Source organism: Oryzias latipes, chromosome 3 (genome assembly GCF_053564925.1).
Source record: "Oryzias latipes strain Hd-rR chromosome 3, Olatipes_Hd-rR_3.1".
Classification (NCBI taxonomy): domain Eukaryota; kingdom Metazoa; phylum Chordata; class Actinopteri; order Beloniformes; family Adrianichthyidae; genus Oryzias; species Oryzias latipes.
The window spans coordinates 4,901,701-4,927,849 of record NC_136239.1 but is presented as its reverse complement, the minus strand read 5'-3'; the positions used below and the strand labels follow the sequence as shown (position 1 = coordinate 4,927,849).

The 26,149-nt window shown below is 46.7% G+C and overlaps 1 protein-coding gene across 4 annotated transcripts; it reads right to left on the bottom strand.

Annotated features, from left to right (window-relative positions):
• Window positions 1-328: 328 nt before the first annotated feature.
• Window positions 329-25,339, bottom strand: LOC101162571 (USP6 N-terminal-like protein). Of its 4 annotated transcripts, none has more exons than XM_004084594.4 (14): window positions 25,055-25,339; window positions 19,613-19,686; window positions 16,513-16,598; window positions 16,389-16,428; window positions 16,233-16,313; window positions 10,672-10,779; window positions 8,582-8,691; window positions 6,570-6,618; window positions 4,638-4,758; window positions 4,461-4,555; window positions 4,305-4,370; window positions 2,625-2,724; window positions 2,350-2,502; window positions 329-2,265 (listed from the first exon to the last, which is right to left on the bottom strand). In XM_004084594.4, exons 2-14 carry the CDS (start codon window positions 19,676-19,678, stop codon window positions 1,724-1,726), a joined length of 1,617 nt encoding a protein of 538 aa, XP_004084642.1. In that variant the 5' UTR covers window positions 19,679-19,686; window positions 25,055-25,339; the 3' UTR covers window positions 329-1,723. The 4 variants fall into 4 exon arrangements, with proteins under 4 accessions (XP_004084642.1, XP_011491173.1, XP_011491174.1 ...); XM_011492871.4 differs by lacking the exon at window positions 25,055-25,339 and adding an exon at window positions 24,286-24,963; XM_011492872.4 differs by lacking the exon at window positions 4,305-4,370 and having other exon boundaries at window positions 4,425-4,555.
• Window positions 25,340-26,149: the final 810 nt, after the last annotated feature.

The following is a 26,149-nucleotide window of genomic DNA, read 5'->3' as shown; positions in this document are numbered from 1 at the left end:
TTCTTCAATGATTTGTGATCTTCACTGGTGTTCATGGATTACATGAAATCTTTCCACCTTTATCCACCTTTGTCATGGTAGGGAGAACACGTCAATGTGAGGGTGGGGTCATCTAAGATAGGACAAGGGCTAAGCTCATAGTTTTCTATTTCAAAGTCAGTGTCCTTGAAACCGAGTTTCAGATATGGTTATGATATCAAAGGAATGCCCCATATTCTGCAGTGTGTGTGTGTGTGTGTGTGTAAAACACCATGTATGGATACATTATTGTTGGAGAATTGTGTCAGATTGGGATTGTTTCAACACATCATCAAACAAAAAAGTGGACTCCTTTTATCTGAAGGCTTTATTCAAACTCTTACACTATCCAAAGCACTTAAACATGTTTTTTTCACATCAGATAATTGAGAAAATGGCTTTAAATAGGAACACAAAGGCAGACTTCTCCTTGCTTAAAAAAGTTTTCTACTTAAATCTACTTTTAAAACGAACTTCCACATGTTGGTGTTCTACTACGTCCAAGGTCGGATCTGAAGAGATTGTACATTCAAACTCCACACACAGCGGGCCACGTGAACTGAACTCACACATTTACATCCCAGATGGAAAACGGTCCATCTTTGAAGGATCGAGCACCGGCTTGACGTTAAACCGAGCTGACGGGGGTTGAAAATGAACCTGCTTCCTCCCGCTCAGTGTGGCACAGAAAAACTTGCTTTGGAGTGCGGCGGAGAGAAACCTCTGAACGTCCATGAAGGAGGACGGACGGGTGGCCTGAAACACAAGCTGAAGAAGGATGTGGCAGTTCACATGTGCAGCTTGCAGAAACCCTCCTTTAGCTGCTGTTTGAGAGCAGACGTGTCATAGACGTGTGCACGGATCGGCACTGATTCCGCCACAGTCTAAGCTCAAACGGTCGTCTCTGCTCTGCTGCTCTGATCAGGAACGGTCTCTGAAGCCGCAGGCAGAGAACGGGAGGTTTGCTTTTCCTCATGATAATCCCTTCAAACCAAACCTTAACACCGCCCACTTGGCAGCCGAATTCAGCACGAAGTCTAAAGTGCTGCTACATCGGTGAAAAAGCAGAGGTTTCCGTCAAAGACAGCAGCAGCGAGTCGATGGAAAAAGTCCAGAGAGACTGAAGAAGCGTCAGGAAACCAAGCCAGTGGAACGAATGAGCATGGAGCGGATCCTGAGCACGACTTCAGGAAAAGGAGTGAGAGGAGCTGCTGAGAGGTGCAAGACACGAAAGGGAACAACCCAGCAGCAGAACCACAGACATGGCTCTGTACATTCAGCATTCAGAGGTTTTAGCGCAGCTTTTTCATGGAAAGGTGTGTGAGGGAAACCAGTGATTGTAAATGAGAACACAACCCCCCCCGGCATCTCAAACAGGGTATACCCATAGACTTCTTTAGAGGAACAAACAGCTGGCAGGACCCTCTAGTTCTAGTTTTCTGTAGCCTGCTTTCAAGTGGTAGGGGGTGTGGCCTTCCAACAAGATCACTTGTGATGGGTGAGAGTGGTTGCTATAGAAATGATGACTCTTAACAACTTGGACAGAGGGGATTGGGCGGAGCCAAAAGGGCAGAGGGGGCATTTGGAGAAACCAAAGGGCAGAGGGGGAGTGGGGGAACCAAAGGGCAGAGGTCGCCTAAATGACTAAAAACTTAAGAAAACTAATTTGTCCTGACATGGTCGCTGCTCTTTTTAGTCATGACCTTCAAATCCCGATGGGATGATCTGCAGTCCTGTTCTGCAGAACTTCAGAGACCAGCACCGAGGCCTGTTCTGCTGCTGCCGGGCCCGAATCCGAAATCACTGACTGTAGCTGGGCTGAGGGTGCAGAGGCGGAGCGTGGGACTGTGCAGGACGGAGCAGGGGGGGCTTCAGTTCTGTCTGGATCTTCCTGCTCCGGCAGTGATGATGGATGACCTGATGGGGGCGCTGCTGGACTTCCCGGGGGCTGGTAAGGCGGGGGTCCCATCATTGGGGACCCGTCAGGAGTCAGTGGGACTTGGCTGTGGATGATGACCAGGTCTGGAGAGGGCAGCGGCTCCTCCACGGCGTCCAGGGCTTTGGGGTCCTTGGAAGGACTCTGGTCTGAGGAAATTGAGTCTGTCGAGTGGGAAATGATGTGAAGGCTCAGGCCGACTCTGGGGGGGGCGCTGGCTGAGGACGGCGTCCCCCTGGAGGGTTGGACTGGACTCCGCAGCAGGAGGGGCTCCTGACCGAGCGGTTTTGGAGGTAGTTCCTCCAGCTTGCCTAAAAAAAAGGAGCAAGACAGAGGAGATGCAGGAGTCCTGAAAGCCCCCGTGAACATTTAGACTGCAGACCTCAGCTCTGCACCTGGGGGGGGGAGGTCCAGCTTCATCTTTCTCAACTCCGACATGGAAGCCTGCAGCTGCTCCACCATCACATCATCACTGAGGAGCAAAGTGCGAGAAATCCGCTCCTGCAGGAAGTCCCTCAGCTCCTCCAGGGACATTTTCAGGAGAAGCTCTGCAGACACAACATGTACGTGCACGCACACACACACACCCACACACACACACACGCACACACAGCGTTCAGCTGCCTCCGGTAAACTGTGGGCCCTGTGGGGACTGAGGGGAAAGTCTTACGCTTATGTGTCTTCAGGATGGTGTACGCCATGGCGGTGAGGAGCCGATCCCCCTCCAGGATGAAGATATCCCACAAGCGCAGCGTCAGAGGGAACGGCGTCTGCACAGCCACAAAACACCCGGAGTTCAGACGCAGCAGAGGTTCAAACATTTATTCCACAAGCAGAAGGTGTTTGTAGGAACGCCGTCCCAGATCTGGAAAGGCTTTTCAAAATGTTCGAATGGAAGCGGCCAACATTTGGTCGGAACATGCAGCAGCGCCAAGGCGTGAAGTTCTCTGTTCCCAGAGCTCAGCGGGCCTTCCCAAGAAGTGCTGACAGCAGTCTGACGCTGCCAGACCGCCACCACAAGCCTGTGGGTTCAGGAAGGGGGGCGGATAACCGCTTCCCAACACACAACTCCCGTTTCAGCACAAAATGAACTGTTTTTGTTTCACTGCCAGAGGTGCAGGCCAAGGAGAACAAAGTTCCTGTAGGTGGCGCTCTTCACATTTACACTGGTGCTCAGTTTGACTCATTTCTGGACTTAATGGACATGTTTCTCTGTTAAAACAGAATCCCAAAGGTATTAAAAGGCTTTTCCCTAAAGTTTTTTACTTTCAAAATCTAAAATAAGGAAGTCTTTTCTTAAAAATTATTTATAAAAATCTATTTCTAAATTCCTAGGAAGTCATGTTGCTTCATGCAGATCCTTCAGCTATCATTTAATATAGGAAAGAGAGAGGAAGTGGAATCAGAGAGCAGGCCGATGCTCAGGCAGGATCGCTTGACTTGGTACTTCTTTCCGTGTGGGGCCGTGACACAGCCGGCGCTGCCATGTGGCGCTTTGTAACCCAGCTGGAGGCGAGCTCGCTGCAAAAGCCCAGGCCTGTCAGCCAAGCATGCAGCCACATGTGTGAGAGCTGCAGCCCCAAAAGCCCATCTGACCCATCCACAGTGACTACATGTGAGAACTGGATCCCGGCGTTCCAAACAGGAAGTGCCCGCTGGCTCCAGGAAGCCAAAATCCCACAGACGTCTATAGAGACACAAACGGCGGTTACTCAGTCATTCTATTGGATCAGAATAACCGTTCTGGACCTGACACCTTTTTATTTTTAACATCTTCTGGATGATCAGAAGTTTTTTTTTAAATATTTTTTCTGTACTTATTCTAATTATAAACTGACCAATCGGATTCCTCATTAAAAGTATGTGGTCTCACGTCAAATGTGGCCGGCTTTCAAGTGGTAGTAGGGCTGTGGCCTCCTAAAAAGCTCACTCCTGATTGGTGAGAGTGGTTACCATAGAAACATTGACTCAGGCTGACTTGAACCCATAAACTGCTTACTGACGACTTCTGGCCTCAAGATGCGTTTCGCATAAAATATGGCGACTGATTTGGTTGGAGCCAGAAGTAAACCGTTTTCTATGGGTGACGTCACTCAGACTGTCCTCATAGACAGTCAATGGTTGCCTCGCACTACTCCTCCATGCATAAAAGATGCCTGTTGCTATAGTGACGAGTCAGGTGACGTCAAAACTGACAATAATCCCTTAAACCTTGAGCAGTTTGTTTCAGAGGATCCAGTCTAACGTCCAGCGTTACTTCTGTCAGGAAGCAGGAGGATGCAAGAAGATGGATGCATGTGTTGAGATTCAGCAAGACGGGGTCAACACCAACACCCTCCACCCTCCTCACCCTGTCAATGAAGCACTGCAGGAACCACTTGGTGCTGTAAATCCCTGCAGACATGTGCTCTCTGTCCTGCAGAGGAAGAGACCGGCATCAGCAAACGCACACACATGCACAAACGCTCACCAGCAGCAGCTCTCTCTCGTGCATCTCAGATCTCACCAGATGCTTCTTCAGCTTGGGCAGGAGTTTGGAAAGGATCTGATCGTGATGCGCCTGGAATCGATGGAGTTTGGGAAAACCGGGAACAAAAAAGCCTACAGAAAGGACGGAGAGGAAGTGTCCAATTATGGGAGAAGCCACTTCCTGCAGAGGTGGAGTTCCCTGAACTGCTCTCACCGTGCATGGCGTGTTTGTGGTCGCTCAGCAGCTGCGACAGCGCCCAGAAGGCGTCCTCCTCGTTCATGAACATGAGCAGCAGGGCGGCGATCTGACTCATGCCCTGGCAGTAACTCACCTCCTGCAGGAGACGCAAAAAGACGTTGAGTGTCCCTCCCTGAAGTGAAACTTTCAGGGAAGAACCGCAAAGACTTCCAGTGTGTGACACAAAGGATAACACAAAGGTAACACAAAGGAAAGTGTGAAACTTTCCCCAAAGCAGACGCCACAATACGTCTGTGGAGATCAGGACAGCTTCAGTGTCCTCCTAGTATCTCCAGCTACGTCCCCCCCCACACACCTCTCGGCTGCAGAACACAGAGCCCCCCCTGCATGAACGATGGGGGGTCCGATCGGTATGAACAGACTTTTCCCTCATTTTGGTGTTTAGGGACTCGTAGAACTGTTCTGTCCGTCAAATGTGGTTCTCCTGAACATCTGAGGGTTCCTCCTCTGGGAGAACTTCACCTTCTGACCTTCCTCTGACCTCTCTGTCTTCATCGTCTGGACAGATGAAGCTGCTGTACACCTTTGTTCATCAGCTCTGTTGCAGACGTGCACGTTCATGTGCACGGCTGTCAGGGTGTGAAGCCACAGGACTCTTCCTCAGTGCTGGACGGTCCTCTTCCTCACACCAGCTCAAAGTGTCCTCTTCTGATGCATTTACAGAGTTTCCGGTTGTTTTAGGCGCTTTTGTTTTCTTGCCTCTTCCTCTTCTGTTCTGGCTCCTTTTTTTTTGCAGTTCTCATCAGATCTTGGCGCTCCTGGACAGCTGCTGCCAACCCCCCACCCCCACCCCCCGACTCACCTCAACATGCACTATGCTAGGGGTGTGCATCAGCAAAAGTCTGGCGATACGATAATTATCGCGATATTGTACAACAACACTTCTTTTTTAAAAGAGTATGACTTACAAAAACTCTACCTGAATTTCAAAACGTCTTTCATTGTAATAAAATGGTAAAATTCTGTTTATTAATGATAATAATGTTAAGCACTGCAACTATATTTCACATAGAAGTTGTTTTTAGCCAAACAAATTCACAGTGCTTTTATTTTGGTAAGTTAAAATATAGAAAGGGAACAGTCAACATTGTCTGATTTCCACAACCAAAAATTTTTCAGTCTAAAAAAATAGAATGAATGAGCCTTAACCAATGATGTTCTAAAAGTATGATTGAGTAAATAAAGTGCAGTTTCTTTTCTGTATTGCTTAATGTAGCTTCTCCAGTATTTTTAAACAGTTCAGGAGTCTGAATGCTGTTTCAAAAATAAAGGAAAAAAACACTAATTCTTTCCAGAAACAATACAGTGATGATGATGAGGCAGCATGACAGGATGAAGGAGACGCTTTAATGCTTTGTTTCCATGACGGTCTGCTCTGCAGCTGCAGCTCCACTTTCTCCCACCTGGAAGTAAACACGGATTTCATCGCTCATCGCCACGGCGTTGGCCTTTTTTCAGAGCGTTGGACACGTCACTCTGATCCATCAGAACTAGAATCTATTGCTGGGAGGTTCTGGCAGCAACATGGCACAGAGTTTAGGTTTGGTTCCCATCCCAAGTAAAAACTAAGTAGTTCATGTCTCATAACAAAACAAGCTGCTTCTCCTGTTGTTGTTTCATGTGAGTAGAGCTGCTCAGAGGCTCTCTGTGCTCTGCTGCCAACTAGCGGTTGGAGGTTGAAGTGGAAAACAAGAGTCAGACACTGAAGGACGCTCAGAAATAAATAAATATCCTCCTGACAGCATTTTGAATCGATATAAGTATCTCCAAATGAACTATAGTTACATAATGCAGAAATGAATTTTTCCGCACCGCCCTACACGACGCGATCAAGGTGAAAGGTCATTCTGGACCCCTCCATGTGAGAAGGAGGAAGCAGCCACTTACCGTGTTGTAGACTGAATATGCAGAGAGGATGTGGAACAGAGACTGCTGCCTGAGGAGGAAGAGGAGAGGAAGAGGAGGAGATCATTAAACAAATTCTAGCAGACACTGAGAAGACCACTGCATGCTATCAGCTCCATCTTTTTATAAAACATGTCCTGAGTCGTCTAAACAGAAACGTTATTTAAAGTGAAAATAGGAAGTTCTGTTCTTCTAGTCGTTTAGCTGAGTTTTCTTCTTTGAATCCTTATGACTTTTCAGGTTGAGTACACGACTTACAGTAAGTTCAGGATATTTTTATTTCCATGAGTTTGGTCTGAATTATTGAAACGAATAAAAGTCGGGCTGCACCGTGGCTCAATGGTTAGCGGTCTTGCCTCACAGGAAAAAGGTCCCGGTTCAAGTTCACGAGGGGCCAGGTTAGTGGCAGCCCCCCCGAAAAGGGTCAAAATGGGTTTAGATGATGTATGGATACATTAAAGTTGCCTTTGATGTCACTAATGATGAATGAGAAAAAAACATTATTTTTATTACTGTGATATTTATTAACACAAAATTGAAGATAATAATAAAAAATAACAAACATTAACCATGTCAACAGCAGCGGGTAATTCCAGCATTTGCTGCAACGACAGCTTCTCAGCGATCTCTCGTGCTCCTCATCAGCCTCATGATGAGGTTCTGAGGCGTATACATGCAGTTCTGCCGGGTCACTTGGGGGTCCGATCATCCAGTCTCTGCTTCAGCTGGTCCCAGACTATAGGGTTCAGGTCAAGGGTCATTGCTGGCCAGACCACCAAGCCACTCCCACTACCTGAAGTCCAGCTGTGACAATTCTGGTACCGTGTGGTGGAGCACTATCATCCATGAAGAGAAAGTTTGGGGTGTTCTGGTGGACTTGGGGGATGATGATGGTTCTACTGTGTCTCTACTGTGAGACGTTGCAGTGACTGGACCATCAACTATAACCCCGATGAGGGTTTTGCTCCGACTGGAGATGCCTGTTCAGACTGTTGCTCCTCCTCCTCCGCCAAAGTGAACCCTGGGAACCATGTTGACCTCGGCGTGTTGCTCACCTTGCCTTCTTGACGACCATCATTTCTGTGAGAGGCGACCTGACACTCATCAGTGAACGGGACAGTAGACCCTTGCTGCATCGTCCAGGTCACATGGTCTGTACTGCAAACGTTCACGGCGGTGTCTTGGTGTCAGTAGAGTCACCTGAAACGGTCGTCAGTCATTCTAGTCGGTTGTGAATGGTTTGTCTGGACTCCCTAGTACCCCTCACATCTGGTAACAGGGCCTGCAGCTGTGTGGCGTTTGCTAAACCCTGTCTGAGGTCAGAGGTCGTTAGGTTCTGGTCATGGTTGTGGTCTGTCACTGGCGGGGCTCCACTCCTGGGTCTGTCACAAACTCTGCCAGTAGTTCTGAGTCTTGATGCAAATCTGCTGATGACACTTGTAGACAGGTTCACCGTCAACACCTGCCTGTCCACTAACAACCTGAAGGCGCTATGGTCGGGTGGTGCTGCTCGTCGAGTGTTCACGGCTGTATGAATGATGAACTTGGAATAACTTGGTGGTAAAATCTGCTTTTTACACCCACAGAATGATGACATTAATGCCACACTGAAAATGTTTTTTTGTGGTCCCTTTAAGTTTCCTGTAAATTGAAGCTTTTTCATGCTTTTAAAGTCACAAAACGCGTCATGAAACACAAATGAGTTCTTCCTTCACACGACAGACACATTAGTCTTCATCTTTTTATCTTGACATGAATGATGCACCATTAAAATGTAAAAACAAAAAACATCTGAAGAACATAAAAATCCTTCACACACACAACAAGAAGAGAAAGAAAGTCTCAGTTTGTTACTTTCAGCCTCGTTTGAACTTAGACAGAAGATGAAATGAATTAAACATTTTTATGTTTCCCAGAGAAACACTTTGAACTGAAGACAGAAAAGCCCATCATCCTCATTTCAGCACTGGTCAAGAAAAAGATCTGAAACTTACTTGACTCCAAACCGATCCATGAACATGATGTGGTTCCGAAAGGTTCTGTTGATGTCCAGGTCAATCTGTTTGATCTCCTGTGAGAACAGCCGAGCCTGTTCCTTCATTTTCTGCAGGGAAAAGATGGAAAGTCCCGGAGGAAGAAGAGCCTAAGCTTCAGCAGAATTCTCAAAGAGTTACATCAGCTTCCCGGCTGAAGGGCTGCTGCTGTTTCAAAAGACTCACTCACTTCAATGAGATTCAACAGATTCCTATTTCAGTCCAGTGGTCCCTAATCCCTGTGGGCCATTTGGTACCGGGCCGCAGACAGAAAAAAAAATGCATATACTAACTTCTATTATTTCTGTTTTGTTCATTTTGTGATACTAACGGAAGTTTTATTTTGAAAAACCACCAGATTCTGTCTGTGTTGACACGTCACGTGACTTTGAGCAGATGCTCGGGCCGCAAAGTTGGAACCTTAATGCTTCAAAGCTAACAGAAACAAACCATAAAACGTATTCGGAAAGTTTCTTTGGGGAGAACAGAGTCAGTGAGGAAACCGAAGAAGAAGTTTGACTTCAGAGAAAAATAAAGCTGCTATTTACAGACAGAACCAGGAGTTTTCCTCCAAATATGGATTTATTGAGACAGCTGTTCAACGTACCAGAAGCTTTTGAACGTTTCACAGATAATAAAGATGCAGACACAATGGATTCCTATTCATTATTATATTTAGAAAATACCAGTTTTACGACAGTTGTGTCATTTTATTTTACTTTATTTATCCATCACACCTTAAAAGTTGGACACGGCTAAAGTTAGCGTCTGGTTGTTAGCATCCATTTTGTTTTCATCTCCATCACAAAGTCTAAGTTTAAACCAGCTGCAAACATTTGACAGAGGATGAAGATTCAGTCAAATAACGTTGCCGACCTGCTGAAAATGTTTCTGATCTGAGGAAACTTGAAAAAGGAGATAATGGGTGGAATTAGGACGGCAGCTGTTAAGAAACTTAAGCACAGAAAATGTTCCTCTGTGTTAAAATAAATACACAATAAAATCAGGATTTATGTAAAAACAAAACATGAAAAATCTTTTTGCTTTGAAAGATGATCTGAGACTGGGTTGAATGTTATGATGGTATTCTATCGAAAAAAACTGTAATCTTGTATTTATTCAATTATTTATAAATCAAAAACAAATTCTACTAATCAATAATTTACCTTCAACAAATCCTCATCTGCAAAAAACCCAAAAAAACTACTAATGTTCTCAGCTTTTTTTGACCTAATTTCTCGTAGTAGGTTTTGAACATGAAAAGCAGGTTTTTCAGAAATCAAAAGCTAAAACTTATTATAAGCAAACGTAGGAAAATATTGCCTGACATGAAATGTTGGAGACGACTGATCTAGACGACATGTGAGAGAGTAAAAGCAAAAACAGCTGAAGGGTTGAAGACCAGAGAGGAGGAAACAGAAGAACGTGGGCAGAAGACGAGGGGGATCCTCCCTTCTCACAGAGGATCCTGTCTGGCTGGATCGAGGCTTTTGGGATCCAGTACAGCCCATGAGTACGTGCTGGGGGAGATCTACAATTTTACAATTTTCTTTTTCTTGGGGCGCCCTAAATTATTTTTTACTGGTATATCAGAGAAACAACTTTTTTTTTCTGATGTTTTTTTGCCTTATTAGGATGAATTTATAGACGATCAGTTTATTTTGGACTTTTGTTTTTTATGGTAGACTGGTTCTATGGGGGAGGGAGGATTATTTGTAAGTGTAAAAAAACGGATTAATTGGTTAAAATGGTTCCATATGATCAAAAGTTGGAAAAGCATTAAGTCATTCATAATTATTCATTCATCTTTTTGGACACTGAATGTACCCTGAAGTTTCTTGTTGTTGACAAAGAGTGTTTGTGAACTCGGCTAACCCTAACAATCATCTCCTGGTAACTTTGGAGGTGGGACAAACACCCGTGTCCATGGTTACGAGAAAGATTCAACTACATTTGTTAAAGTATGTATATAAATGTGAGAAAGTTCTGATCCAAAAAGCTTCCAAAGTAAACCAGAGACTGTGAGGATCTTCACGGTTCCACATCCCCACCTCATATTTGCCCTCGTTCTCCCTCTTGGTACGCTCCACATCCAGCATCAGGACCCAGGCGCGGCCGCGGAGCTGCAGTGGGATGCCTTTATAGACCCGGGACACCATCTGACCGCAGAGCAGACAAACACAGAAGAAGCAGCATCCATGACCGCACAGCCTCAGAGGAGAACTACCTTCAGCGAGGGAACTTTGAGGCGTAACGCCGAGCACACCAGAGTTTACTTTAAGACGCCACGACAGTCTGGAGGAGAAAACACAAGACCTACATAGAAAAGTATTCTGATGGACAGTCAGTACCTTCAGTGCTCTGTGTGTATGTGTGTTAATATGTGTGTATGCTTAAGTGTGTCTGTGTGTGTCTATGTTTTCCGGCTCAGGGTCAACAACAACAGACGCACACCGGTCATGCTTGGAAGTCTTAAAATGTCCTCAAATTTAACTTAACCTTAAAATTACTGCAAAAAAGGAGAACCGACCACAACCCTGAAAAACACCGGGGGACAAGTGACCACAGAAACATCTAAAGAGGGCTCAAAGACTTGATGCTTATGGAGTTTTTAACGACCTGGATCAGGGGGGTATTCCAGAAAGCAGGTTATGCTAGTTACCACGGTAAGTTTGAGGCTAAGGAAGTGGATAACCTCAGCTTTCGGTTCCAGAAATGGAGGTATGTTTCAGGGTATGTCAAGTTGCCGTAGCAACTCATGCTCTGAACATAACCTGGTCTGCAGCAGGTTTAGTTGAAGGTTACTTTGTTTACAGAGAGGTGAACCAGCATGACGTGTCCATTTGAAGATGATTTAGTGGATGAAGAAGCTCAGATAATACTTTTTCCACAGTGAGATGGTGATAGACCACATATGGATGTTTGAAAGATAAACTTTTTTACTTTGATCTAACTTAATTATTTGCTTCAGTTAAGATAAATCATTTTTTTGTTAAGTCAATCTAAAAATAACACGTAGTTTTCCGACAGTTATTTTCCTTTCATTCAAATTGATTTAATTAAGTAGGTGTAACTTTGGTGCTGCTGTTAGATCGGCACCACAAGGGATTGTGGGATACCATTCCCTTTGCCTGTCTGGACGGATTTGGGTTTAAGTGTGGGTTTTTGACCAAATGTGTTTAGTTGTTTAGCTGTTTTACTGTGTTTTGCTGAGTTATTTTGTCCTACTATGCTTATGTCTCTGCACCATGAGTGAGAGTAAAGGAAAGGATGATGAGTTTATATAGCACCCCTACCACCAATGACTGTAATGACAATGACGGAAAATTCTTTAATGAATTTATGCACGACGTGCATATTTTTTCCGTCCTTTTTATTGTAATAAAAATGAGCATATCTGCCGGCTCAAACTTAGACATATGAGAGATCAAGAAGTATAATTAATTAAGATGGAAAAAATATTAATTGAATTGGAGTAATATGACATTTATTTAGATAAATACATAAATTTGAGTTGTATAAACAATTATTGAGTTTTATAGACGTAAGGAATTAGGTTGATTAAATTTAACTCAATTGTTTGTTACCAATAGAAGTAATTCATTTAAGTTGGCAAAATTGGATAAGTTGTATATATATATATATATATATATATATATATATATATATATATATATATATGCATCACAAGAAAATGGAAATAAGATCAGAAACTCGTGCGTTTACTTAATGACGGCGTATGAAGATTATACGTCCATCAATATTACTCCAATTCAATTAAAGTTTTCCATCTTAATTTATTGTAATTCTTGAACTCTCATATGTCTAAATTTGAGCTTGCAGTTATTCACATTTTTATAACAATAAAATGAATGAAACAAAACAGATTTGAATCATGTAACAATATACCATGTCTATGAATCTCTCTTTACACCACTAAACAGAAGGGGGGCTATATATACTCATCATCCTCTTCCTCTCACTCATGGTGCAGATAGAATTAATTATAACAGTACAAATAACTCGGCAAAACACAGTAAAACAGTTAAACAACTAAACACATTTGATCAAAAACTCACACTTAAACCCAGATCCGTCCAGACAGGCAAAGGGAATGGTCTCCCAGAATCCCTTGCTGTGCCGATCTAACAGCAGCACCAACGTTACAACTACTTCATTGAATGAATTTTAATGAAAGTAAAATAACTGTCTGATAAGTACTTGTTATTTTTAAGCTGACTTAACTAACAAGAATTGATTTATCTTAACTGAAGCAAATAATTAAGTTAGATCAAAGTAAAAAAGTTTATCTTTCCAACATCCATATGTGGTCTTATCCTCCTCTCATGGTGGAAAAAGTATTATCTGAGCTTTTTCATCCACTAAATCATCTTCAAATGGACACGCCATGCTGCTTCACCTCTCTGAAAACAAACTAACCTTCAACTAAACCTGCTCCAGACCAGGTTATGTTCAGAGCATGAGTTACTATGGTAACTTGACATACCCTGAAACATACCTCCATTTTTGCAACTGAAAGCTGAGGTTATCAACTTCCTTAGCCTCAAACTTACCGTGGTAACTAGCATAACCTGCTTTCTGGAATACCCCCCAGCTGTGAAGGTCTGTTAGATGCTGCAGCTTCACAGAGCGCTCTCTCTGAAACAAGATCAATATGAAGATGGATTTACCCACTGGGGAGCGTTCCAACACTCACTGAACAAGTCCACAGAGCAACCAGCAGGCTGCACCTGCAGCGTTAGTAGGGCAGACAGATTACATTTATAGAGCAGTGTGTGGCTACTCTAGAGCCAAAGATATAAACGCTATTCACGCGTTGTCAGGGGCGTCCAGTTTCACTGGTGAGTCAATGTTCAGATGCCATCTGAGGTCCTGCAGCGTCATTTGTTTTTATTTTTTTTAACTTGATCTGTCCAACAGCTGAGCAAACAGATTAAAGCTGAAGGCCTTTTGTGTTGGACAGGTTTTATTATCACAAAAAGAGGTTATAGAACTTCAAGAAACCAGAGTGTATATTTGAATAAACCCCTTGTTGTTTTTTATTATTTTTTATTTATTTGTTACATTTAGTGTGTGTGGGGAGGGAGAGGGGAAGAATGTAAGATGGGGAGGGGTGGAAGAGAGTGAAAGAAAGAGAGGTGAGAAAGTGGGGTATACACCCTAATATGCAATGAATAAGTTATTCTTTTAAGCTATTAGACCAGATCTGCTGGAAACACAAATATTACATCAAAGGTGAAATTCTGACACGGAGATGAGCGGAAAATACCGCCCACCCACCCAGCCAGGCGCAGAGAAGGCCCCCCTACAGGGGCCCCCTGCCGAGAGACATAGGCGAACTCGGCGTCCCGGCCCTCAGACCACAGGACAGAAGTGCTTAACCGTACCAGGCGGCAGCCATGGGGGCCACCAGGCGCCGGCCACCGAGAAAAGGGCCAAGGACGAGGACAGGGCCCAGAGAACCCATGAGCCGGCTACCACCCGACCAGCGCTCCGTCTCCGCAAGCCAGCCCCGGCACCCCACTCTGTGATGGCGATGGAGAGCCCCAGAGGATCCCAGCGAGCCAGCCCCCAGGTCCGTCCCACCCATGCACTCTCGCACACATATTCGCAATCTTTCGTTTGCCCCCCACCCCCCGTCGCGACGCAGTAACCCCCTCCAGCCGACCGACCCCCCAGCGCTGCACGCCCGACCACCACTGCAGCCGACAGGATACCCACAAGCCCAGCTGCCCTGAGAGAGCCAGGCGGGTGAAGACCGGCCGCCCCTCCCCGACCCCACCTATGTATGGTGGTGTGGGTGAACTGTGTGTGTGCTGCAGGTAAAATAGGAGGTCTCCAGTGTGGGGGGCCCCACCACTGCCAAGCAGTAGAGCCCCCCCGCTCCGTGTCCCTCTGTGTGCGGTGTGTATTTGCTGTGTGTGTGCTGCTAACATGCAGTGTGTCTGTCCAAAGTGGAAGTTAAAATTGTGGGGCGGACCAGTGAAAGATGAGCACGGATGTTTCACCGTGCCCCCTCCACCAGACCATCCCCACAAGGCCATAGATGAATCATGGTGTCTAATATGCTAGTAAAAGTGGGATGGAGGGTGGGTGCCAACCCAACCCCAGAGAGAGATGCCCCCAGTGAGCCCCGCCAGCATAACCCACCTATCCAGTTCCCGGAGCCCTACGTGTCTGTGAGCAACATTTATTTGGGTGGCAGCGTGGAGGAGCAGGCGGATGGGCACAACCGGGGGAAGAAGGCTCCCCGGAGCGACCGGCCCCCCAGACAGCCGTGGTAGGCGCCCCCCCTCCCAGGGCGGCCAGGCAGTCAGGAGGCGGAAAGCCAGCCGCAGATAGAGGCCAGAGCATCGCCAGCACTGAGAGACAGTCAGCAAGGAAGGGGCCTGGTGCCAAAACGGAGGGGCAGGAGGTCCAGCCCCACCATTCATGCCTTGGAGAACCTGCGGCGTCATTTGAGCGTCAGGCACGGTGCGTCGGTCCAGCAGCTATTGTGATTTGGTGAAAACCAAATGCACGGCGCCAACCAATCAGGGACTCAGCTCTGGACATGTGACGTGTTCAATGACACAACCAGCAGGTGGAGTCCAACCAACATGGGGAGAATCTGATTGCTCTCCTCCTGACATTTCTTTCTATTTTCATCGAGACAATAATAAAAAGATCTTCTAACGCTGGACAGCAGGTCATTAAACTGGGTCACAGACAGACAGAAGTACCGCTGAACAGCTCCTGCAGGAGATGGTGACCCTCATCGTACCGGGAGAGTCTCTGAATGATCTCATGAACCCAGACACGGAGACGTCATGACTGATGCTTTTGTGGAGCTCTTCAAAATAAACCTGATATCTCAGCATCATCACGTCTTCCATTCGTTGTGAATGAGATAAACGCAGAAGCTGCTCCATGTAGCCATCCGGCTCAAAATGTTTGGCGGTGGCATCTAGGGCATCAAGTTTGTGACCACATTTTTGGACAGGCGCGAGCAGCAGTTTTGTGATGCTCACCTTCTTCTCTGAGGTGAAATGGGTCATGTGACCCCGCTGATGGGTCATGTGACTCCACTGATGGGTCATGTGACCCCGCTGATGGGTCATGTGACACCGCTGATGGGTCATGTGACCCCGCTGATGGGTCATGTGACCCCGCTGATGGGTCATGTGACCCCGCTGATGGGTCATGTGACCCCGCTGATGGGTCATGTGACTCCGCTGATGGGTCATGTGACTCCACTGATGGGTCATGTGACCCCGCTGATGGGTCATGTGACACCGCTGATGGGTCATGTGACCCCGCTGATGGGTCATGTGACCCCGCTGATGGGTTATGTGACCCCGCTGATGGGTCATGTGACCCCGCTGATGGGTTATGTGACCCCGCTGATGGGTCATGTGACTCCGCTGATGGGTCATGTGACCCCGCTGATGGGTCATGTGACACCGCTGATGGGTCATGTGACCCCGCTGATGGGTTATGTGACCCCGCTGATGGGTTATGTGACCCCGCTGATGGGTCATGTGACCCCGCTGTGGCTCTTTACCTTCTCTAGAAAGCATGAACAACTCCACACATCTGAGCTGCTCCTCACCTTTTTGCTGTTCTTGTATTTGTCCCATTTCCTCACCATCTTCAGCCACTTCTCAGCTCTCTCCACCTCCAGCTGCTTCACCTGTGGAGGGGAATACGGCTGATCGTGAAAAAAGGCGGAGCTTGACAGCTTCACCTGTCGGATCTCCCTGCTGACCTTCTCCTCGTGTGCAGCTGGAGCCGGCAGCTCTTTGGCACTGGAAAAGACAAACAGACCACGACTCGATCAGCAAGTGCTGCGGTCCACAAGCAGGCCTCTGCAGAGACGCACGGTCACTCACTGCATGAAACCGAAGCGGTCGATGGCTTTGTACAGGCTGAAGTCAGCATCCTCCCAGGGGTTGATCTCCACGCCGCCCTGCCGGCCCTGCATGGCCACAAAACATGGCAATTCCTGCAACTTCTGTAGGCAGTAGCAACTTCAGCTGCTGCACATGCATCTGGATGCTGCAGAGAAGCATCCTTCCGCTTGTTTCTCTGCAGCTCACATGACTATGGAGGAAACCACGATTCAGCACAGAAGAAGAACACGCAGTGACGGAGGTCTTAGCTCGCCGCCTCACTCTCCTCAGTGGAATCGTAACCGAGCTGAAGGAACCTCAACAGGAGGTGCAGAGCTCTGAAGCTCAAAAATGCTGTGGGGTCATCTACAGCCAAACCAGCAGCAGGAGGGAGGAGCTAACACCATGCCTCAAACAGGGTTCTATTTTTGTCCTTTTTCCAGCAGCACGTTCTGCATCCAGATTGGCTGGAGGCCCTATCAATCAACCTCCTGTGTGCCGTGTCTCCTCTACAGAATGCGTTCCGTTTGCCAAATCCACGTCAATCACGATCAGATCTTTGTTTTCATTCTAAAATTCTGCCACTCTTTTTCTGTGACGGTTTGAACTTTGAGAGTTTAAACGAGAGAGAAAAGTGTGAAAATGTTCCTGTCTGTCTGAGAAAAGGGTAGAGTAAGGAGTTGTTGCCGTAAAACACCTTTCCTCCTATTTTGCGGGTTCCTAGAACGTTTTCCCTGCGATACACGACGGAACACTGTCATATGCACAGCCTGAAGGCCTGAATGAGCGATGTCACAGCGAGAGTTTTGTCTCTCCTAATTTAAGATGAGATGAGAAAACAACCTTGCTCTTCTGTTTTCTCCCTGCCTCTATCTCTCTACTGTACCCGATTCCTAAATAGGCTGTTAGAGGAGGTCCAGCAGAAACTAAAACTCCAACCTAAAAGGAAACTGTCAGTTTGGAGGGTCACATGTTCTTCCCTGACCATCAGAGAACCTCTGTTCCATACTTGACCCACCATAAAACTCAGTGTTTCTGGACTTTTCCAAGACCAAAACCCTTAATGCGACTAGTGTTCAGAGAATTTCAGGAGTAGAGAATTAAAAAAAAAAAAAAAATACAGCAAATAAGATGACGTTCCCAGTGGTCGTTTTCTAGGACATAGTTTCTGTAGAGTTACAGGACAGGACTGGCGCGGAAGTTAGCCTAGCCAATTTCCCAGCATGCCTTTGTTTACACTCTCTCCCACTAGCGACAAGCGCCTCACAAGCTCGTAGGGTAGCAGAAAATGGCGATCAATCTTGGAGCTGTCTGTCCGCACAGCTTAGAGCCAGATTCCAGCTCAGACGAGGAAATGAAAATGTTATTGCATCTGTTCGTCTGCAATTGGACGCTTCAGGAATGGAGGGGAGAACGCGAGATTTGGTACCGCCCACAGCAGTACCTGCATGAGAAGTCTGAACTTTATCTAAGCTACGCTCACACCCCAGGCTGAAACGACCCAATTCTGATTTTTTTGCCCCTATGCGACCTGTATCTGATCTTTTCATGACAGTCTGAAAGACACAGATCCGATCTTTTCAAATGTGACCCAGGCCACTTGGGTATGTGGTCCTGAATCCACTACACATCTGATCTTTTCAAATGCGACCGCCGTCTGACCGGTGAGGCCACATGAATCTGACCCGTACGTCATCGATACGCTACAAACGTCATCATTCTGCGTTGAAGTAGGCGGGAACAAGAACATAAACATCAACCATGGCGGACGATGCTGCTGAGACCAGTCAGTGGAAGGGAAGCAAGATCACTGATTGGATTCATATCTGGGGTGACAGCTCTATTCAGGACAAACTCAAGCGCTCTTATTGCAACCTAGCAATCTTTGAAAACATTTCCAGAGAAATGGCAAAGCGTGGTGTTGAACCTTTCCAGGGATGACATTTTTCCCTTTCCGACCGTGGTCAGAAGCGCGGGGGACCCAAGGCGGATCGTCCTCCCTGTTCTGACCCTTAGCCTCTCCAGGATGCTCCAGCACATACACATCCCCATTCCACTACAGTGGGTACAGCCGATCCCACCTCTAATGCCTTCTTAAAATGAGAAGATTGTAATTGTGCTGGCTCCTTCGTGAAAATGAATTGCAAAAGAGCCCCGCTGTTGACAACACTGATGTTGACATCCATTGCTAACGTTAGCTACTTCAGCAAACAACGAGTGACGTCGTTCACCGTTGAGTACTCTTCTGCGCATGCGGGTCAATTCTGGGTCGTTTCACAGTCACACTGGAGATCAAAAAAGTTCAGATTTACTTGGAAATGTGAACGGCCTTGCAAAAAAATTAGATTTTTTCAAAAAAAATCGGAATTGAGCATTAAGCCCTGCAGTGTGAACGTAGCCAAATAACCTCCTTTCATCTGATCCAACGACATTTGAATAAGGACATACTCAGAAAAACAGTTTTAACCTTCAATGTTTTTATACACGTCCTCCATCATGAGAAAAACACCATTTTCATTTTTCATTGGAGTGGGTCTTTAAGTATTCAACCACAACTGAAGTTCCATTGACCAGTGACCTCAGGAAGAGGCCATTCAGAATTCTTCTAGGGATTTCAATCTATCAGCATCCCTGGAAAGCTACTTGGGAAAAAATGTTAGAATTAGACGTTCCTTGGTCCTTTCATTTGTTAAACCTGAGGTGATGAACCAGCTTCCCAGATTTAACTTTCCATCAGTTTAAACCTCACATTTGACAAACAAAACCCTCAAAACTCAGATTCAGCAGTTTATTTTCAAAGCTCTGGCAGTCCCACACACACAGCCTCCTACACACAGGTTCAGGCAACCACACAAACACAGAAAACACACAAACAAATTTGAACACACATGGAGAACATACACACACACACACACACACACACACAAACACACACATAAATACATGCCCAGACAGATGCTCACAAACAAAAACCTGTGTTTGAGTGAAACTGAACACAAAAGAAACCCCTAATGAACCCAAACATTAACATTGAAGTGGTGTGTGTGTGTGTGTGTGTGGGTGTGTGTGTGTCCGTGTGTGTGCGTGCGCTCGGACTCACCGTCGAATACTTCAGGAGGATTCCGGCCCGTTCCTCTGCGATGAGCGTCTCGATGTCTTTCTTCATGTCAGAATCTGCAGAAGGAGAGAAGTGTTTTTGCTTGGAGAGAAGTGAGGATGACTCAGGGAAAACAGGCTGAGCTGAAGCACGTGGGCGACGAAGAGCAGGCTGTAACGGCCTCATCACCAACAGCAACAGTCAGAAGCTACATCACACTGTAGCAGAGCGTTCCTCGGTTCCTGCAGGAACCAGCTTCAGTATTTCTGCTCTCTGATCCTGCAGAGCATCATGGTGTTTCCCATGATGCTTTGCAGTTTATTAAGGATTCCAAGCGTTGACAAAGTAATTCTTTAGCGAGACAATCGGAATGATGCTTATTGGAACGTTGTAACACCGGAAATATGCAGTCTGGACACATCGTCAGAGAAGAGTCCCTGATCTTCACCTCACCTGGAAGGTGGCAGGACCCCCACTTGAGTCAAAAGTGTCCTCACTCTGGATCCACAGCCACCTGGAAGTTCTTTTGGCAATCTCACTGACATTTTTGTGGCCCGTCTTTTCAACAACTGGCATGCTGTCCTGGGCAGGCCAGATGGGCCTTTACGTCCTGCCTCTGGTCCCTCTCTGATCAAGCCAAGTAGTCCTGAGGCAGAAACCTGTTCTGCCGCGTTCAGCTCCTGGTCCCAGTGCCAGGAGATCTTTGCATATCTGTGGCACTAAGGTGAGCTCTACAACCAAACCAGAGGTTGGTCAGAGACCTGAAGCTCCAGGTAGACCAATCAACATGTGTGTCCTCTGAAAACCTGGAGGGAGAAGATGTCTCTGACATGAACTCAGTCTCACTGTAACTTCATCCCAACGCAAACACAACAATAATCCCTCCTGTTTGCAGCAACCATCAAGAACCAGATTGGTAATCTGGAGATACCAAAGAACATACAGTGTTAGGAATATTTCCATGCAGGACAAACTGAACAAAGCAGAAGGTCAGATCCGAGGTCCCCCGGTCTCACGGCGAGGCCTCGTTCCACCTTTCCAGTCCTCGCCTGTGGAACAGCCTGCCGGAGGGCCTCAGGGCCGCAGAGACCGTGGAGGTTTTCAAGAAGAGGCTCAAGACCCACTTTTTAATCTGGTTTAATCATGAGGTTTGTTAATGTTGAAATTGACCTTTTCTTTTCATTTAAATTCATTCTTCTGATTTATATTTCCTTCATTAAAAACATTTAACTGTTAATTTATATGATTCTTTCAATATACTAAACATTTAAGCATTATTATTAAATGTACATTATTTAAGTTGATGTTTAATGCTTTCTTTTTCTGACTCCAGTGCGTCCTCACGGGGATCCACTGTTCCGGGTCACTATCAGCCCCGCCTGAAGGGGGGGCTGTTGCGGTGGTGCTCGTTCACATTGCGGCTCTGTGGTCTAATAGCTGTAGAGTGGACCCTGTGTTGAGTGGACGACCCCGTGGTCGGGCTGGGATCCCCATAAAACCGCCTCGGCACAGCAGCACCGAGCCAGACCGTCCGTTTAAGACGCATGTTTTAGTTCAGTTCTGTAATAAAGGTTCTACCAGGGAAGTGGGTGGGGGGAGGGAGGAACCAGGGGAGGGAGGGGTGTTCATTTTGTGTAAATGTCTTGTTTTCTTTGTGTACTTCTTTCTAAAGACTCGCCTCGTCTTTCACATGAATACAAAGCGCTATACTCTACTATAGTACTACTATACTAATAAAGGTTTTTGCTTGTGCCGTCTGCATCAACTAATGGAATTATATATTTTTCTAAAATCCATCTTCTAAGCATCACAGTCATGGGGCTGCTGGGGCCTATCCCAGCGATGGGCGGGTGAAGGCGGCGTTCTCCAGACCATCGCAGAGACGACCAAAAACCAGCGCACACATTCACAGCTAAGGGAATATTCAGTGAACCCGTGAAGAGTGATGTTGGACTGGAGAAAAGCCACACATCCTCAGGGACAACAGGCAATCTCCAGCCAGGAATTGAACCAGGGCCTTCTCACTGTGAGGGGACAGTGCTGACCACTACACCATTGTGCAGCCCTTTCTCTATGATAATTTAGTCCCATGCATTTTCCTGTTGAGCTGTTTTCATCCCTTCTTGGAGTTCTGACTTCTCCCCCCACCGGATTGCTGACATGACGGAAACGGTTTGACCTCGGTCACCCGGACCCCTCACTTCAGGGAAAACCCAGCTTTCATGGATCCTCGGAAGCCCGGTGGAGGCCCCCACCACGTTCAGGAGCTTTGAGTGCGAGCTGTCAGGAGAGGCAGGAGGCAGCGGCTGCTTGTGGTCGGTCCTGGCGGCGCTCCCAGGATGAAGCGCTGAGGCCCAAAGGGGGAAAAGAGAACCGCCGCTGCTCGTTCCCGCCAGACGGACCCGAGGAAGTTCCGCCGATGAACAAACAGTTTCATCCACACAAACTGTGTGAGCAGCAGTTCAAAAGCGGTTCATGGGAACCTGGACTGTTGAAAATGGAGGATCAAAGAAAACTTTCCACAAATTTCTTTGGATTTATGCATCTTCTGGAGAAACGGGTTCCAAAGAGTTTTCCAGAACATTTCTGTTGGGCTTGCAGAATGTCGTTTCATCAACGTGTGGTTCTGGACACCAGTCCTCCTCGTGCGCAGATGAAAAACACACCAGGTTTGGGCCGGCGCTGTCTGCGTTCCACGCCGTCCATGAGGCTCCGTGACGATGCGCTCCATGAAGAGCATCCGCTGCCAAAATCCACGGAAACACTAAAGTTCCCAGAGCAGCAAAGAATCAGGAATACGTTCCTGCTGCTGAGCATCCCACGCAAACGATGGACCACACAAGCTTGAAGGTCGTCGTCTATTTCAGGAAAACGTTGGTTGAGCTCCTGATTCCGTGTAGAAGATTCCGGATGTCACCTCACGTTAACCCCCTTTCCTTTTTAGATGACATATTCCCAAAAAACGGAAAAGAAACAGACGGAATATTGTGGAATAAGATCATATTCACACACACAACTGCAGCAACACGATGGTTCACGCTTCTACAATCATCAGAGGTAGAGCGGTCGACCTCTGATCAGAAGATCGCAGGTTCGGTTCTCACCCTGCCCCCCACCATGTATTGAAGTGTCCTTGGACAAGACACCGAGCCCCACGTCACGGCGGAGCCGCCATCCGTGTGAGAATCGGTGAATGGGACCGTGACTCTAAAGTGCTAAAGTGCGTTATTTAAGTAGACGCTATTTATCTGAGTTTCTTGTCCACTTAAATAGAAAAACTATTTAAATTCTGAAAGAAAATGACAAATGTTCTGACTCTGGACTGAAACGTGTCCACAGTCGTCATTCTTTAAAAGATTTAATGAGTAATGCTCAAAGTCAAGCAAATGAACTTTTACAGTTTTTTAACTCCAGAGTCCTGAAGTTTTCATGCAGATCTTTGAGAAAACAAATTTAGAAAACTTAGTTTTTTTCTGTTCCGCACGGCATTATTCTCCAGTAAAAGTGCGACATCAGCGCGGACGCACGAACCGCCAGCCAAACCGCGGCGGCTGCACACTGAGCAGGCGCGCGGCGTGGCACCCATCAGCCGAGGAGGTCCCGGTTCTTAAAGGTGTAGAAGCTCCGTCCTGACAAAACAAACTGCACACACATTTAATGACTATTAAATGTGTGTAAATGTAATTGGTAGGTGGCTAAATCCATTAGGGGATGAAGTACAATACCACCCAAAGACATAACCGCACAAACACACAAACACACACATACACCAACACACACACTCACATCTCAGTTGCAACCAAAATAGCAGCTAAAGATAGCGTTTAGCAGCTAGCCCTGCCAGATCCGATGTCAGACCGTGTAGAAGGTTCACAAAACTATAAAGATCAGAGACACGAGTCTGTCTGTTATTTTTTCACTTCACTTCACTACAAACATTCAGCTCATAGTTAAATTTCTGAGTATTGTTGTGAATCAGGAGCAGTATTAAAAGGAAGAAGTTCTAGTCATCCGTGTACGTCTTTGTTTTCCTCGTGTTAGCTGGATTCTGGATCTAAACGGGACGGCTGGGTGGCTCCAATTTCTCTGCCATTTTTGTTGCACCAATAATGTTAGGTTGGGGGTGTGAGGGCTTTAAACTAGTGGGAGAGAGTGTAAACAGGTGGATGATGGGAATTCAGGGCAGGCTTACTCTGCGCCAACAGTCCCGCCCACAACTCAAAGGTACATTTCTTATGAACTCCTGCCGCTCTCCAGAAACGCTGTCCTGGAAAACGACACGTGTTTAGATTTGGACTAAACACGAGATCATCTTAATAATGATCTGAAAACAGATCAAAGATGATCGGAGCAGGACTTTAAGGTTAAGCGGTCAACAGACACATTCAACTCAAACAAAAGTGAAATCATTGGTTTTTCCCCCAAATACATTTCTGTTAAAGTTACATTTTGGATTAAGACAAAAGTAAAAAAAAAAAAAAACTATTAAAACTATAACATGTAGGTGAGATCCAGGAGGGGCTGGTACATCAACACAGTTCTTTTCTTCTTACATTTTCTGTTGCTGGGGTCACTCGTGAGTTTTTTCCATGAAGAAAGTGGATCTTGGCTAAAAAAAACACGTCTGAAAGTCGCGTTCACACAGAACATCCCTCACTTCAGAGGGTACCACCTACCTTAGCGGTTCAGAGATGGACTCCACCGTCAGGAATCAGGCAGCAGATTACAATCCTGAGGCTGTAATCTGGTCGAGTATTGGATTACTTTAAATACCAGCAACGTGTGATAAAGACGGGTCACTCAGCGGCGGCTGAGATAACATCAATATGACGAAGAAGCTTCACCTCAGTGAGCAGACTGAAGACATTTAAGGGCGAAATGTGATTGTTCTGCCTCCATCCCAGCATCCCTCTGTGCCTCCATCTATTAATCCCTCCATCTCTTTATGCCTGCATCTATTCATCCCTCCATCTCTTCATCCCTCCATCTCTTCATGCCTCCATCACTTCATCCCTCCATCTATTTATCCCTCCATCTCTTCATCCCTCCATCTCTTCATGCCTCCATCACTTCATCCCTCCATCTATTTATCCCTCCATCTCTTCATGCCTCCATCACTTCATCCCTCCATCTATTTATCCCTCCATCTCTTCATGCCTCCATCACTTCATTCCTGCATCTATTTATCCCTCCATCTCTTCATGCCTCCATCTATTTATCCCTCCATCTATTTAACCCTCCATCTCTTCATCCCTGAATCTCTTCATGCCTCCATCTCTTCATCCCTCCATCCCTCAGGGATGAAGGTCCATCTGTGGTTTCTGGGATGCAGGACCCTAAACAGCCTGCGAGGACTGAAACAGTTTTCCAAGATCACGCGAGACCGTTTAACTCCAACAAAAAACAACAAAGAGACACAGAGAGAGCGCGCGCGTGCGTTTTTACCTTGTTTTTTCTGTGCTTTTCTGCGCAGCCGCAGCTCCGCACGGCATTATTCTCCAGTAAAAGTGCAGACCAGCAGTCCCACGGAGCGACATCAGCGCGGACGCACGAACCGTCAGAACCGGGACCCGAACCGCGGCGGCTGCACACTGAGCAGGCGCGCGGCGTGGCCTCCCGTCAGCCGAGGAGTTCCCGGTTCTTAAAGGTGTAGAAGCTCCGTCCTTAGCGGCGGTCCCGACTCCACGGGAGGATGGAGATTCCTGCGCTCTGCCGCCACCTGCTGGACAGACACGGCGCTGCAGTGAGGCTGTTAATAAAACGCAATGGCAAGCCAGCAGGGACAAAAAGGGCGAGGAGCGATTCACTTCGGCATCTACATTTCCTTCTACGCAAAAACATATCAAAGATCACAATGACTTGAGAAAATAAATCGATGAGGTCAAAGAGACCCCCCCCCCCCCCCCCATCAGGCTTTGCTTGCTTTAGACACGTAGGGATCTTTGGTGGAGGCAACCACCAATTTTAATTGCAACTCTTTTAATACACACACACATAAACACACAACAGGGGGATGGTCACGTTGTTCTCTGTCACTTGCCTCCACGCTGGGTGGGACGGGTCGGCGTCTGCTGCCGGGGTGTTGGTGGTGTCCTGGGGGTGCCTGCGTCCCTGACCTTGAGGCTCTTTTCCAGGCAGGGAGGGAGTCTACAACACCTGAGTGGGGTGGACCGTATCCCCCGGGAAGCGGGTGCGCGGGGGGGTGGTTGTTCCCGAGTCTTTGTCTAATGGGGGGGGGGCTCTTGGATGCCTGGATCAGGGGTGTGGGTGCCGGGCCTCCTGCCTTTGCCGGAGCATACAGAGTGATGAAGATACACCATATTCACATTCACACAGATTTTAAGTTTCTTGCCGCCCCCACTGCAAAGGTTTGGTGGTTGATCAATCACCTCACAGTTCAGGTAAAACATCCTTCCAAGCAGCTGCTGTGACACAACTGTGAAGCCTCACGAGTGTCAGAGAACTGAATTCTGAGGCTGTTCAACTATGAGAACAGACCTGCAGGGACCGAACATACGCAGGTCATTGAAAACAAAAAAA

Bases quoted from the DNA above. Each gene is read 5' to 3' on its own strand.
- LOC101162571 (XM_004084594.4), bottom strand. From the start codon at position 19,678: ATGAAGAAAGACATCGAGACGCTCATCGCAGAGGAACGGGCCGGAATC. The intron at 6,619-8,581 runs GTAAGTTTCAGA...CTTCCTCCTCAG, and splicing joins ATGGATCGGTTTGGAGTCAA to GCAGCAGTCTCTGTTCCACA. The intron at 2,725-4,304 runs GTGAGGAGGGTG...GTGGCTGTGCAG, and splicing joins TGCAGTGCTTCATTGACAGG to ACGCCGTTCCCTCTGACGCT.